The 16,747-nt window shown below is 43.2% G+C and overlaps 1 protein-coding gene across 2 annotated transcripts in view; it reads right to left on the minus strand.

Moving 5' to 3' along the window:
• Window positions 1–14,792, minus strand: part of CDK6 (cyclin dependent kinase 6) — a 131,461-nt gene extending 116,669 nt beyond the window's left edge. Inside the window, exons 1-2 of one of the 2 annotated variants that reach the window (XM_059481648.1) lie at window positions 14,596–14,792; window positions 12,073–12,559 (exon numbers count right to left, since the gene is read on the minus strand). In XM_059481648.1, coding sequence (XP_059337631.1) covers window positions 12,073–12,305 — 233 coding nt within the window. In that variant the 5' untranslated portion in view covers window positions 12,306–12,559; window positions 14,596–14,792. Of the gene's footprint in view, window positions 1–12,072; window positions 12,560–14,039; window positions 14,221–14,595 lie in introns of those variants that run through there. The other variant, XM_059481639.1, reaches the window with a different exon arrangement.
• Between the last annotated feature and the right edge of the window lie 1,955 nt (window positions 14,793–16,747).

The raw sequence follows: 16,747 nt of genomic DNA on the forward strand, positions 1-16,747 counted from the left end.
CCTCAATCCCTTCATCCCCAGCCTGTGCTGATACTGGGGGTTGCCCTAAACCGGGTGCAGCACCAGTACTTGGTCTTGCTAAACCTCACGAGACTTCCCATGGCCCCACTTCTCAAGCTTGTCCACCTGGGCTCCCTCTAGAGTCAAAACGAGCATTTCCAGAGAGCAATTCACTGTACTCCAGCATGGGCACCAAGGATGAGTTGGACGAATTATTCTCCTAAAGCACATGCTCACTCTGCACTCAGTATGGGGAGACCCCAAATGACTAAAATGGAATACACTTTTAATATTCAGATCAATAAAGTGTCTAATCACAATTACCTCACATCCCTATCTTGGTATGCATGGCTGTGTGTACCTCTTGTGAGTCCATCACAATACACTGGAGCACAGCCATAAAGAAAGTCCTTGTCGCCCTCAAACATCACCCATTCCTCCAGAGAGTTTAAGAATCCAATAACCTTAAACTGTCCTGCTGTATCTAGCATCCTGCTGTATCTATACCCTCCAGGAGGAGGATATAGATCAAAACAGCAGCCAGGATTTCAGTGACTGGAGAGAGCATGGATGTAAAGGAATGGTGTATGACCCAAGTGACAAAAACTGTGCTGCTGCAACTCTCTATTTAACTACCCATCATTACAAATCTAAGACTTCAAATCATTCCTCTTGACTGCTAAATTTTTGAATTACTTCTTGTTTCTTAATCTCTCCATTCTAAAGCCTATTGTTACTATGTCAAGTTTGGGAACCATCCCTTTTCCAAAAAATGTCAGACTTAATTATTGTGGGCACTATGACTGTGTGTCTTGACTATTAGAATTTCTTAAATCAGCTATTCAAAATTACTTCAGGCTATGCAGAGAGTGATCTCTCTTTTTTGTACTCCAGGAAGAGCTACTTCATTGATTGTACCTCTAAGTGTTGTCCTTAAATCTTATCTATTTGTCTTTAAACTTTTTCTACTATGAACAGTGGTTAAATTGTGCTTTATGAGTATTTTCATGAACTTAGTTTAGTGCTTCTTCTAGAATCACAGGTTCAAGATCCTTGCCGTCGATGACAGCAAAAGATTATTTGTTTTTCATGACTTAAGCTTTGCTTCTGCAGAATAGTCTTGTTCACTCTCAACTTTGGGTTACTGGAAACCAAGCACTCTTCGAACTCTATTTTCTTACAGACATCACAATATCCTTTTGATTTGGGATATTCCAGTATACCTTAAATGTCTTTAAATGTCTTCTAGGAAAACTCCCCCATCACTGTCATTCACCTGTCTGCCATTTATCTATATCCACAAATACCTTTCATTTTTAGTCCAATGGATTACCTGCCTCTTCTGTGCAAATCCTAACTCTTCTTGTTCTTGTACTGCCATGATCTTCAGTTTTAGTCTCACTGCTGTATTTTTTCACTTCTGTACAAATATTTGCTTCTGAAATAACTGACATCTCTAAGCAATGTTTTAATTCGACCAAATAAAACTTGAAAGTAATAAAACCTTCTTGAGTTCTTAAGAATAGAGACAATATGAATAATAAGCAACAGAGAATTGAGAAATGCCAGGTAATGGCATAGTTTTTTTTTTAAACTATGCTACAAACATAAAGTCAGTAGGATGAATGGGATTCTATTCTATCTAGGAGATAAAGGTGCTCAGTTCTGCAGAAGTACTAACTTGTCTGGGCTCTGCCTTAAATTTAATGAGACATATCATTCTAATTTTCAGACCATAGTCATTGATTCCAACCTGTCTGGATATGGGTATTACTGCTTTGATCAAAACTTGTTGCTCAGCATTTTATAAAAAGCAGAGATAAACAGTGAGGCAACAAATTGATTAAAGATGTCTGTAAGGAAACCACAAAGATCAGTGGGTAGGCCTATCTCCATGAACAATCTAGAAGGTTATCTAAGGATAAACAACACACTAATTAAAGTGCAGATGTTGCCTAATCTCTATGTCATAAAGTTCACAAATACAAACTATGCTGATAGATAAAAGTTGGCAAAACGAGATTCACTTTATAATCTACTTCCTAACACAGAGAAGGAATACAGGTCATTGACTTTCGCTGTCCTGAAAGAACCTGGAAATCAGTAATAAAGGTTCTAGAGCTGTGTTAGTGAGTAACATTAGACATAAACTTCAAAACAGTACAGCAAAGTCTCTAACTGTAGCTCTAGAAGCATTTGCACTAGAAGCATTTGCCCTTGAAGAAAGGACATGTACACTGCACTGAAATCAATGTATCTGTGATGCAACCTGGAATTTGAGAGATAATGTTGGACAAGATGCTCAGGTGACAACACAGAAGCAGACACCAAGTATTTAAACATACTGAGTTAGAGAGGAATTATTTATGGCACAAAAAGGAAGTGTAATTAGGAGTGAAACAGAAATGCTAAATCTAATTCAGTGAAAAACCTAACGAATTGTTGTACCCCAGTTTGGTGAACTCAATAGTTGAAGCATGTAAACTCTGAATGGTGAAGTCTCAAACATGCATGTTTGATGGGACACCTCTGCACAGTTTGCCTGTGCTGTGCATTTCTGTTCAATTTAACATTAGGATTTTATGATTTGAACAACCAAAGCTGTTTGAATCAGGGTAGCCCCTTCAATTCCCCAGTGGAAACTCGAGCCCTAAATTTGCAGCTTGATTCTTGGATTAGCTGGAAGATGTGTATGCAATTCTGCCATTAGGCTGCTGACACAGATGAACAGCTAACTATGCATATTGCTTTTTGGAAAATAATGCAAGAAGAAGCAGAAACTCTTCCTTCAGCTGTAATCCTCTCAAATATTGCATGATGATGCACTATCACAAAGTCAGGGCACTTAAAGATCAGAACTGTATTTTCTAGAGAATACCAGCTGACTACAATTTATTGAATGTCTGTTATTTGAGACATATTTATATTCTAGACAGCCACGAGAGTTTTTCTAGGAAAATGATATGATCATCAGTGAGGGAAAATGAAAAGCACAAATCACACAGAATATACAGTACTGTGAATCTTAAGTATCTATTTTGATCTTTAATATGCAACATAAAAACTACCCCAATATGTTTATATGATATGGAAAGAGGCAGAAAATCAAAACACCATGAAAAAAAGTGGGAATCTTACTGAGACTTACTAAAAGGGATTAAATTTTAACTTGGATATAATGTATTTATGAGAATCCCACCATATTTCTATTTATATGTCGGAATTTATTACAACTTTATTCAAAATACTGTTGCTAGGCATGTTTTAAATATGTTGTAAATGTAAGACTTTCATATCATATGTATGGTTTTAGTCTCATGGTGTTTTTAAAAAATGTATGATTCTGTATTTCTGTGCATTAAACATTTCCAATATTTTTTGAAGAAAAGGAATTCAACTCCTTGTCACAATGAAGGAAAGTTAAATGTGACATTCAATGGCTTCAAAGCCCTCCCTTTTTATTGGGAAAGAGCAGAGTATGCAAGGTCCTCTGAGGTTGTTTCACTTCAGCAGGAGCTGTGTAGCCAAATGAGTCCTCCCCCAAATATCTGAGCACAGTCAGTACATTCCCAACTCCTACAGCCAAGTTAAAGTGAAAACGGTCTTAGTTCAGTAATGATTGAGGTGGTTTGCTCTAATCAAATTAAACCAGCCAAATGTTCTTTTCAAAGGTAACTGTCTACTCTGCAGCTGTATGCAAAATACCACATCAAATGTGGAAAAAAAAGTGATAGAATTCTATCCTTACAGTAGAGCCCTGGCTCCACAGATGAAGAGAAACAAAAGCACCAGTCCAGCTAGGAATTACGATCACAGAAAGCTCCCAGAAATATGCTAACTTAAGAAACACTGAACAAAGTACTGAAATTTCCAGTTTATAATTAATTGATTTCAGGGAAAAGGGAGTTCTCTGGCATTGTTAAACAGCAATTTATCACATGGACCACACTTCAAATAGATATTAAAAGACTAGCCAAAGTTTCACATAAAAGAGAGAAAAAAATCATGCAGGCTTTTCCACTCTATTTTTTACTTCATTTCTCTGTTTCTATCAAAATATGTAATATTCAGCACTGACTAATGTTTCAAAAGTCTAAACTCAATAGGTTTCACTTAAACACAGTATGACTCATTTACACTAGAACTGAGTTTTCAATCATTAAATATGGGAAACTCCTGTAAAGATGAATTCATGTCTGAGTTAGTTTTTAATTTTCTTTTATTAAGAGAAGATCAGTCACCTGTTAATGATGATCCAGAGTAATAAGCAGTCAGTGTTGGTATGAACCCTTTTAACACAGCACAGAACTTTTTGCTAAGCTCATAGATTGTTAGCTAGGTATGCCATGGGAAACCCACCCAAGGACAACTCTACCAATACCAGCAAACTGGCACACCCTGTTTTCAGCTGTGAGAAACATTCACCTCATCCTAAAAAGTATCAGAGATACTTCAGAGAATAGAAACCCATCTTCTTGTGAAACCCTAAAAAGACATCTAAAGCATCATATGAAAGAGCCTCTTACTACTCATATAAAACATTTTTTATGCTGCCTAAAGAAAACACAACTGTGTTTTTAGAAACTTAAGGTCTGATTTTAAAGGGATTATTTAGGAGATTGTTCCCTTTTTTTTTCTAATGATGGGGCAAATTTTCAAAGGTGAAGAGTAAATAAATAAATATTAAAATCAATACAAATAATTTGGATGCAATGAGGTATTTTGAAAAGAGTTCGGAAATCAACAGTCACACTTCCATTCTTTGACAATCATCTCATCAACAGCTTCCCAAACAGCAGTTTCCCAAATGGCAAATGTCAAACAACATGATGGGCAAAAACACTCCTTGGAAAATTCTGAAGAGGTTTTTTATTAAATACCAATTCTTTAGAGTTTAAAGGTATACCTGTTAAATAATTGTGCCTGCATAATTAGAAGTATTTTTCAGATTATAAGAAGATATGAAGAACAGGTATAAGTGGAGGGATCTTCTCTCTTTTAAAAGAAAAAACACAGCTTAGTTATATATGTATATGGGCACACTTACCTTCTTATAATTTGTTAGATCATTAACAATCAACTTGTTCAGCAATACTAGAAAATAACTAGATTTCATACCAAGCAAACTAAATCCTCTACACAGAGAAGTTTTGGAATGAACTGCAACCTCTATTTTCTTTACTGTTACAAAACTTCATAGAGTAATTTTAAAGCTTCAGAACTAAATTACATCACCTAAGAATTACTACAATGACAAATAATCACTCTTGATGTCAAATTCATGTTACTACTCTGCCAAGATAGTTATATTACTTATTCTGCATGATTCATTTTAACTTCTAATAGAAATATTCTCGAGAAATAAGGCTTTAATCTAATACATGAATAAGAATCAGTATCTGTGATTTGTATTCTGACATACATTGTCCCTGAACTCTAGCCAGAAAGATGTTTTAAAATTCAGTGCATTCTCAGCATCATAGCTATTTCTATTTGATAATGCACTTAGATCTGTGCTAAGCTTCAAACAGCTTAAATCCCACCAAGCCCACCTGAGTGACATAGTCAGTGCTTTGCTGAGCCACAGACTCCAGGTCCAGCCCGCTCTCTTTTAAACCCTGGGACAGCAACTTCTCTTCTCCCTGCTCTGTTCCACGCTTCAGCCAGAAGTGAGTACCGTGAAGCAAGCTGGAAAGGCCCAATGAATCTACCCCTGGCCTTCGTCTGTAAGTGTGGACTATTCTCTCCCCTGGCATCCAAACCTTTTCAAGGCTCAGTTTGGAATCCTAGACCCCACTCCATACCCTGGAAGTCACAGCCTGCCATCAGCAATGGTTATGGTGGAAGAAGTTGGTTTTTCCTTCCAGGCAGGACCCAGCAAGGCTAAATATCTTCAAGAAGAGCACAGACATAATCATTCACAGATTCAAAGAAGGAAGAGAGTATTAGACATAACCTAAAATTACTAACATTTACTCATACAAAGACTGGAAAGATGGTTTTTGTAAAAAACTTAGATTTAGAATGAGATAAAATACTTTTTTAAAATGGTCTTGTACTCATTCCAGAAACTGAACTTCCTAAGGCTCAGAAGTCCATTCCATACTCAGCCCTTCCTTCCTGACATGCTCTTATCTTGTCCTGTTTCTGCCAGATCATGTATTAAAATTAAATCATCACATCTCTAACTAACAAACAATTCATATGATTGGCAAGAATATCCTTGTCTTCTCAGTACATGTTCATTCTGTGGACTGCAAGGCTGCAAGCAGATGGTGACAGGCCAGCACTCATGTTCACTCTGCCCAATGTCCTCTGACAACAAATTTCCCCAAGACCTATGTGCCCTGTTCAGTGGCAACCCTATCATTCTCCTTTTCCCTCCAGCCATCAGAGAAGCCAATATTTGCAGTCCCTTCCTTCCCAAGACTTCTGCAGTGTCCCTTGCAATGGCCAGTCAGTACAGGGATGATCTCCCTTGCCTTCTGACCAGAACTGCTCTCCAGCCTGGAAATGCCTTTCCCTGGCCAAGGCACTTCCCGTCGTCACATCTGCCTTGAAGATGATCCTGTTTGTGTGAGACTAAAACTGACTCTGAAGCTCATTCAGTTTCTCCTTCCCATTACTCATCCATCATTTCTACCTCAGCTGAGATTCATCTGCCACACAAATACTTGGCAAGTTTCAAGTTCAGTTTCTTCTGCTCCACTCCATCCCTGCATCTTATTTTACTCTTTCTGTTTGCAAGACAATCTTTCTAACTAGCAATGCAAAGATCACCATTTCTTTGTCTCTAGGGGCTTGCCAGATGTCATATTGAGTGATGCTACACAAAAATAAATTGTATCACACAATACAGCACACTGCTGATGTGCAAGAATGACCTCACAGACTAGAAGTTTAACATTAGCTTGGCAGAAAAAAGAAGGAAGGAAGCAGAATTCACTAGAGACAAACACCCCCTAAAATAGAAATGTTTCACTTGACAGGATGGAACATCTCAATGATTTTGAGAAGATCATCCTTTCAACTTATTAACAGTACAGTAATAAAGCCAGAAGCCAGCAACAGCATCACCAAAAATTAGAAAGAGAAATAAAATTAGCTACTGCCTTCTGAATTTTTTTCCCTCTGTATGCTTGCCCAAAATTTCAGTCTAAAAACAGAAAAAAAGCAAAACAAATACATATTCAAATTGTTTTGCAAAAGGTTAACTAGGTATTGATGATCTGCTATTGGTATGTCCTGAATGGTCTACCAGGTCAGACAGGGAACTTCAAGACACTTAGAAAAATACCTTCAAGGTACAAGGAAACTTTAAGCCCCAAGCCATTTACACACTTCTGGGGCCTCTGGGCAAGGTAAAGCAAGTGCTGGTCTTCATGTCAGCATATGCAGGGATGGGGAGTGATGTGTGTGCCAGCCTCTCCCCCAACACTCAGGGGGCCTTGCCAGGGCAGTCAGCTGAGGGGCTCCACCAAGCACCCAAGTGCAAACCAAGAGACAACAGCATGGACCACAGGATTGCAGTAGCAGGGAAAAGGCAGCATGACATGCCTGCTGTACTGCAGTCAGCAGTTTACAGTGCCACTTATAGTGCAGTGGATATAAAATAACATAAAAACTTGAACATGGCGTAATTTTGCAAATAGTCATAATTACTGCTTTTCCCCCCACTGATTTGTACACAAAAAAGAATGAGGAATAGATTCAGACTTCCAGGTGGATCATTCTGTAGAACCTAAGTCAGTTAGCTGGAGCAAATATTCTGCAAGGTATCAGGAAAGAGAGAATCAAGACTTTCATTTCTTACAAGGTTATGATCACTTTGAATGGCACTTACTCTGACACTTACCTTTGAAATAACAACCCAGACTAGACTATATTTTAATAGGTCATATTCAACATCATTTCAGCTATTTAAATACTGGAAGTTATTAAACCATGAAAATATTGAAAAAGTTGTATTTATAAAAGAAAAGTTATGAGATAGGAAGCAAAAATATACAGCTTTGCATTTTTGTTCAATTTGCTTATGGTTTAATGCTATTAAAACTGTTAAATAGAATTATAAATATGATAGAAAACTAGCATGCCAAGAACTACAGTAGTCTGCCTTGCATATCACCTTCCCAGAGTGCAAATTCACAGTTTGATGATGACTAAGATACAGGGGAAATTATTCATCTGATTACCAGCAGGAGAGAGATAAAATGAATGCAAGATACAGCTGAATTTAGCATTATAATCACAAGAAGAATTTTTACAGATATCTTGCAGCAGAGTTTTACACACAGGAATTTCCTGAATCTAATATGTCATTTATTCCTGGCAAAGTCTGTTCTTTATCGACATATGTTTCATTTTTCCCAACTAGAACAGTACTAAGCTATGGAACTGCTGGACCAACTTTTGCCAGATTTACCTACTGTATATAATAAAGTTTTATTCAAGTATTACATCTGAAAGGTGATCTAGAGGAGCACCTTGATCATCCTACCAGCTACAAGGGACTTTTCCAAGCCCATGACATAGTTATTTTCAGATTGATTTACAGTAAGCTCTACTCTTCAAGATTCTATTTTAAACTTTGTTTTGTGAAAATAAATAGAATAGAGTAAGGTGTCCTGTCCGAGAGGAGCTCTATAAAAAGGGTAAATGTGAACAGGAAGGGATTTTAAGCACATAGCAATTATTTTAACTGCCTTTTCTCCATGCCTTTCTATACACTACTCTTAACAGTCTTATAAAAATTTAAATCAGTCCTCCGTATTTCCATTACAGTACAGAGATTTTCAATACCATCATTGTTCTGATGAAGATTATATTTCCCTTTGGTGCTTTTCTTGCACTTGGAACAAAGAAACACAAAACAAAGCTCTCAAAATCAGCAAACAGTAACATTGAAAAATATGATAAATATTATGTTTAAAATTATTCTGGGCTATTTAAACACCTTTCCCCTATGGAGAAAATTCTCTTCTAGCCCTAGTACCAAGCACTGGCAACCAGTTTTGGCTCTAACTATTTCTCAGAGAAGTGATTCTACAACTGTTAGGACAAACCTGGGCTGGAGGAGCACTGCTAGTCCTGAACCCTGGTCCTGCGGCCAGCAAAGCCATGGAGCTCTACCTATGCCTGCAAAGCACTGGGCCTTTCCTTGCCAAACTGTTCTTCACATCCAGCTCCACTTCACGGCCACAGAGAAGCCCTGGGCTGCTGAAATCCCCACTGCAGTCTCTGGAGAAGCCCAGAGGTGCCATTTGAGTTGAAAATGACACCTCTGCCTGAGTTCATGTGGCCTGAGATCTCTGCTGTCAGCTGATGCCAGAGCAGCACAGCCGACCACAGGGCCCAGGCAGCTCATCTGTACAAAGTCTGTCTAAATCTTGACTCACTGAATGGCTGCTGGCTGGCATTGAGCAACTCATGGATCACACATGCCACTACTCAGAAGTAACAGATACAACACAGTATCTGCAGGTCCAGCATAGTTCTCTCAGGCCAGCTGCTTGTAATATTTAGAAAAAAACGAAAGGTCCTCTCAAAATCAAAAATATTTAGTTTAAAATTTTTGTGCTGTTATCTCAGTGCTGGGAAAACAATGTATATTTTAATCCAGTATGCAGACAATGCATTTGGAATTTAATTAGCCTGGCCATGATATCAGTTTCCAGAATGCATGCCCAAACAATTAAAATATTTTGATCATAATATGTTCAATAAGTACCGTTAGATCAGCTGCTTAAAATTGCAGAACTTCTTTTATAGTATTTCCTTTCCTGAGTATATTTACATAACACAAAAATAGATGTTTAATTTCTATAAATTGCAAACTCTTCTACCATATTTTGTAACAGAACTGGGCCATTAAAATGTTTTCAAATAATTTGTCCATTTGAAGGACATGATTCCAGTCTCTCCAGAGGGCTCCTTATCTGCCCTACAGGTTAAAATATGGACAAAGGACATGATAAAATGTGAGAAATAGCATTCCTCACATTTTGGAAGAGATAATGTTTGGAATTGCTTATCTTCTGCCTTTTTGTGGAAAAAGGTGTGCAACCAATGTCCCAAACACCTTGATACATTACCAGCCAGCCCCTTGTGTCTCAAATGCTGCTTATGGCAAAAGGTACAGGCTTCACAACACCACTATGCGGACCTGAAACACACTTTCACAGATTTTTATATTAAAATTACATTCTCATATTGCTGCTTGAAATACTCACTGCTTTGCAGAGTTTTCATTCAAGCTTGTAAAAATATTTGAAGCTTCAATGTATTTATGCAATGCTCTGTTGAGATTCAACTGCACTTGTATCAAGCAAAAGCATGCAGTTGCATAGTCAGTTCATCAAATAGCTCTTTAAAAAACAAGAACTCTATTTCAATCATTTAGCTGCACTCAAGATTAGAAAGCTCTTAAAAAGATCTTTTATATCACATGGAAAGATGTTAATGGTAGAAAAATTCTTAACTATTATGTTCAATTATTCCCAAACAAGATTTAGCTTTCAAATATATAAATGCCTAAGCCTGGACAACTAAATCCTCATCTTCTCCCATAAACTGATGGGCTGCATTTCAAAGATTTTGACAGCTCCCAATTATTCCTCTACTGCTAAGGACCAACTTTGCGTGTGCTCCTCTAAACCAAGTCACTTGATCCAGTGATCAAACATAGGATGCCAACTTTTGAAGTATACTGACTAAGCCTCTGCCATTACTAGGTGCCAGCCAAGATAATGCTTATTAACTGAATTGTGGATTTGCTTGATGAGCAATGGAAGTGTGAGCTGCAGCCTGTGTGTCCCATTGCCACTAAAGTGAGACTGATGACATGCACTCCATGGTCAGCATTTCAGAATACATGCACTCTGTCAGTTTTGACATAAAGAAGACTGTCACATTACACTACCTTGAAATGAACAAAAGTGAATTCATCTCTAGCAACTGACTTTCGTAACTTATATATTATTCTCTGTCTCATCTTTCCTTTTGTGCCTAATGAACAGCCCCTGATCTCAGACCCTACAAAAAATGACGATTACACGTGTAAGGCATTTTGAAATTCACCTGTGAGTTCAGAGTATCTATTTCTCTAAGACTGAAAGAGTCTTGGTGTTAGTGAAGTACAAAAATGTTTTCCTTTTGCTGTGTAATATGCATGTAAGTAAGACAAAGAATGGAAATACTCTTGCTAATATAGCACCACCAGCAAGATACTGACCAGTTTCATTGTGAGTATCTGCAAAGAGAAACTTACTTCTTAAAGTTCACAATTTTAATAAAAGATGCTCACAGGCTGCTGAAGGCTTCTAGCTATAGAAAAATGTAAGAGGTTACAGTAGGGCTAGCTTTATCATTGAGAGCACAGGCCACTTATCCAGGATTTATGCTACTGACACAACAGAAAGGACATCCCGGGGCCACTGCCACCATTTTGAGAGAAAGGTCTGACACCTCTACTTTTGCCCTCTTGGTAGCAGAATCAACAGCTCGTGGTGAAAATTAGTACCAAACAGCACTCAACCCTAAGGCTGCTTGAAAAGCTTGAAGTCTTAAGCTGTTGCTTCTTTTTAACACCGTAATCTACAGCTCTCTATAAAAGAACCTAAAAAGGCAGAATGTACATTCCACTACTACTCTCATTCTTGTAATTTCTATAATCAACAGAGCTGGTAAAAATCAGCTGCAACTGGCAGTACTAATAGGTCAGACAAAACCAGGGAGAGGTTGGGGTTTTTTTCATTTTCTCTCATGCCTGAGGAAATAGTATATATATGGCTCCTTGCCCATCCATTCCAACACTTAAATCACACACCTATGCCTCTGGAGATGGGTGTTTGTGTGTGTGGGAGGCAACGCACAGGGATGAGGTGAGGTCTGGCAGGCAGCACCATGGCCTGTTGAAACCTCAAACCACACTTCATGCACACAGTTTAGTGCTCACTCCAGCCACAAACCCAAACTAGTGTCCATTCCATTTATGCCCCCAAACTCTCACTCACCCAATCCATGTACTGTACCCAGGACCTCACTGATCAGGACAGTGTCCCACCTCCTCACCTGACCACGTTGGGGTGTTCGAACGTCTCCAGGTGCCTCAGAACCGCCACCTCTCGGATAGTGGACAGCGGCATCCCCTCCTCGCTGGTCTGCACCCGCACCCGCTTCAGCGCAACAAAGCGACCTCCATTCTTCAAGTCTCGAGCCTTGAACACCTTCCCGTAGGCTCCTTCCCCAATCTCAGCCACACACTCATACTGCTGGTCAGCCAGGTTTGTGCTGTCCTTATCCATGCTGGCACCAGTCCTCTTCCTCCTCTCCAAGTGCCCCGAGGTGGCTCTCAGTCTCACTTACTTTTCGAAAATCAGTACTTTGCTGGGATGCAGACAGGCCACGCACTTGGTGCCTCTGCCAGAGAGGCAGCAGGAAGCTCCTGCCCTCCTGTTCTTGCTCCTTTTCTGTACTGGCCACAATGCGCCTCTGCTTTTGGCCACCAGGAATTATCATACAGTCTTTGGGAGCATTGCCTGTGTAAAGCCAAACAAATCTGGAGGACAAACCAAGCAAAAAAAATTGAGTTTAGTTTAGTTTACTTCATGACTTTGCATTGTTCAAAACCTGCTAAAATTAAGCTAATACAGATATGCAAAGCAAAATCATGGTGGAAAGGAAGACGCGAACCATGAGGGTGACATATGTATCAAGGTCCCGGAGTGGCTGATACACTACAAAGTTATCAGGGTCTGCGCAGAAGGGTAGGTACGCATTCGGCTACAGAGCAACAGCATCCTCAGGGGTTTCACTGAGAATGGCCTAAAAATGACCCCATGACACATGGGTGATGGGGATGGCAGAGCTAGCTAGGCATGTGTGAGAGGAAGCGCTCCTCCAAGAACTTATGTCAGGATTTCAGGACTCCCAAGTTTTCCTCATTTAACGCGGTGGAGTCCTGGATATGTATTTTGCTATATTACTGACACTTGCTATTAAATAATAGCATTTGGAGGTTTCTGCCTTGGTCTGCTCTCTCATATGCTAAGGCCTTCATGGAAAGATCATGAACACATTGCAAGAAACAAAGCACCTGTGGAGAGAAGAAATACATGCAGACTGAGATGGCAATAATACACTATGAAGCATTGTGCACTGAAATAGGTTCAGAAATACGCACTTTAGCAAATTTACTAACAAGCAAGAGTATTGGCTGTGTGTACTGCTACATGTGTCACTGGCAGCTCTTTGCAAAGCAGCATGGTGAAAGATGTCTTCAGGAACAGCATGCTCTGCTGCAGAGTGCATGAGGCTGGAGAGCAGAAGCACTTCTGCATCCAGTTTCATCCACTTTCTGCAGGACTGCAAACCCTCTCCCCTGACAAAGCTCCACATCAGTTCCTCCCTTCCCTCTGACCCTTTTTAACACAGCGATACAGTGACCTCCAGGATTGTAGCCCTGTCCTACACCACATTTTTACCGCGCTACGATGAATGAGTCCCAGATAGGTGAGTCGGGGATCTCTTATGTGGAATTGAAGCACAAAGCGCGACGGCTATTCCGCACACTTAGCTGACCTTACACCTCAGCTGGAGATGAAAAGCGCAATCTGAAGGAAACCTGTGCCCACCGCTCAACCCTTCTCCTCGGCTGCAGCCGGAGGCGGCTCCCTGCCTCGCCGGCTTCAGTTCCCAGCACATCTGCCACGGCACCGCATCGCCCCAGCCACCGGGCAGCCCGGCGCCCCCCGCCTGCAGCATCACCGGGCGACACCGAGCGCGGGCCGCCGTGGGGGGCCCCCCGGAGCCCGGTGTGAGGGGGTACCCGTGCCCGAGCCCGGTGTGCGGGGCAACCCCTGCCCGAGCCCGGTGCGCGGGGGGACCCCAGCCCGCCCCGCGCCCCCGCCGCGGCCGCCCGCGCCCCTCCGGCCCCGCGCCGCGGGCAGGGCGCCCCCGAGCGGCGGGCAGCGGCACCGCGCGTGCGTGGCGGCGGGGCCGGCGGGCCTCTGCCCCGGCGCGGCCGCGTGGAAACTTACCCGTGCTCGCCCTCCCCGGGCACGGCGGAGCACCGGGGCCGCCCCCGGCCGCCGCTGCCCCCTCCGCGGGCGCCCCGCAGGCGGCGGGGGGTGGCGGCGGGGGACACGCGGGGAGCCGCGTCCCCGCGCTTCCTCTCAGCGGACGGGGCGGGGAGGGGGGCCCGGCTCCGCTGCTCGGCAGGACGCAGAGAGGACCCCCCCGGCGGCTCCCCCTGAGGGCACCCCTTCCCCCCGCGGGCCCCTCCGCGCCCCCGCACCGACCCCGAGGCGGCTGCGGCGGCACCGCGGGGCGCACTACCCCGGCCCGGCCGCCGAAGGGACGCGTCCGCGGTGCCGCCCGCGGGGAGGGGGGGCGAGCGGCGTGGGCTCCCGGGCCGGGCGGGGAGGGGACGGCGTGTGGGCCACGCCGCGGGGCCGGGTGCGCGGAGCACATGGGCGCCCCGCGTTACCTGGTGTGCGCCACGGCCGCCTGCACCGCCACCAGTTCCCCAAATAATCCTCAGCCCCGGGGGGTGGAGGGGGGGGAGGGAGGGGGTGAGTCCTCTCTAACACAAACCTCCCATTGAGCGAGGCGGGGTGGAGAGCCGGCCCGGGGTCTGCCCCTTCACATGGCGATGTCTCCGGCAGGTCCCGGCAGCGGCCGCCCGGGCCACACAGGTAGCTGATCCGCGGCTCGGCCGCCCTCGGCTCGCATCCTCCTGCCGCCGCCGCCGCCGGGCTGCACCTTGGCGCAGAAGGAGCTCGCACTCGTCCCCCAGCCCGCTCCTCCCGCCCCCACCCTGCCCGGGGAAAAGGAAAACGCGAAATAAAAATCGCGGCCGGCGGCCCCCGGGGAGCTGCAGCGCCACGATCGCAGCCCCGCCGGCCGCAGCCTGCGGTGCGGGGCTCGGGCACCGGCCCTCGGCGCCGCCGCTCCGCCGCTGCCCCGGCGCTGCGCTGCCGCTGCTCCCTCGCTCCCCCAGCCTCTGTTCTGCCTGGGAGCAGCAGCAGCTTGCTGCCTTTTTTTTTTTTTTTTTCTCTCCTCAACTTTTTTTTTTCCCTTGCTTTCCCACGCTGGCTGAATGTGACTTGACCCCGTTTCAAAAAAGTTTGACATAGTGCTTCAACATTTCCGCATTCCTCCCCGACTACAAAGGCTGCAGCCGCCTCCTTCTGCTTTCTGTCTCTGCTCTCTGTCTTCACACTCAATGAAATCCTTCATGTGCCCCTGCCAAAGGCAGCCGCATACCGCAAGGGTCGCCGCGAGCGCCGCGGCCAGGCACGGCCCGGGGCGAGCGCCCCAGGGGGTCCCGGCAGGGCCCGGCCCGGCCCCGGCCCCGGCCCGGCCCCGCCGCGCTCGGCGCTGCACGGGCGCGGGCTCCGCCGGCTGCGGCAGCACTGAGAGCCTGACTCATTCCTAGAGCTCAGCGTGCGCGGCGCTGGGAAATAACCCTTGTGGGGTTTCTGTTTCACACACCCCCCCCGCCCCGGCCGCCCTCATCATGGGAAAGAAATATTTAATTTTTTTTTTTCCCTCCAGAAAAACGCGAATTCTTCTGTGTTCTTCTGTGCTTTATTAATTTTTTTTCTTTTTTATTTTTTTTTTTAATTTTTTTTCTTTTTAAATTATTTGCTACTTTCCATTCACAGCGCAGAGGGCAGGAAGTAAGCACCCGTGAATGCTTTCGGGAAGCATCAAGAAACTTCGTTGCTGAAGAATCCCCAATCACAGCGAAGTCTTTGCCCCGACAGAATTGCTGCTGGAGATGCACGGGGCAGGGGGCCAAGGAGAGCAGGGTGTGCGAGGAGTAGGTTGCACCAACAGCCTGTTTTCTGATGCAGAGAATATTCTGAATGGAGCCAATTCCTGCAAATACTGAAATTCACCACAGGGAAAAATAAAGAAAAAAATCACAAAACAAATACCAATCAACTCTGTCTCCATGGAGAAAAAGCATATGGCCTAGGTCCCAGTTCTCCCAGCTGGTACCCTACCCTCTAGCACATGCTCTTCTGGACCTCAAGGATGATTATGATCCAACTCTTGAACCACCAGTTTAACTGGGAAGGAGTGGACCCAAACTCCCTTTTACAGAGAGAAGTGTAATTTAACTAAGTGGTTTTATAACTACAAAAAGTGTATGTCTAGAACTTGGTGCTCTACACTGATTTAGAATAACTAAATATATATATATATATAAAATAGAGTACAAATGAAAATAATCCATATCATGAAAGATGCATATAATTACTCCGGCTGGGCTCACAGTGCTAACCAGCATATATTAAATTGTATAGGTTAAATAAAAACTGACTTCAAAACTTACCCCAGCAATTCCTCATGCCTTTCCTATTTCTAAGAGGTTTAGAAGCAGCACCTGGAGGGCCAGCGAGGGGAAACTGGTTAGTTTTAGATTTAAACTTTTAGTTTAAATCACAGAAATTTTCTCATCAACTTCTGAAGTCCATGATTTCTCAGAAAAATATGCTGAAGTTAACAGCAAACCCCATAATATTTAAATGTGAAAGTGTCACAGATTCAAATCAGATCAAATATTTGTTCTTAAAAGATGTGAAAAATCACATCACATTATAAGGTTCGTATGTACACTATTTTTGCTTCATTTTTTTGTTTTGTAATTTCCTTCCTTTCCTTTCCTTTCCTTTCCTTTCCTTTCCTTTTCCTTTCCTTTCCTTTCCTTTCCTTTCCTTTCCTTTCCTTTCCTTTC

The sequence above is a fragment of the Ammospiza nelsoni genome, chromosome 1, assembly GCF_027579445.1.
Source record: "Ammospiza nelsoni isolate bAmmNel1 chromosome 1, bAmmNel1.pri, whole genome shotgun sequence".
Lineage (NCBI taxonomy): Eukaryota > Metazoa > Chordata > Aves > Passeriformes > Passerellidae > Ammospiza > Ammospiza nelsoni.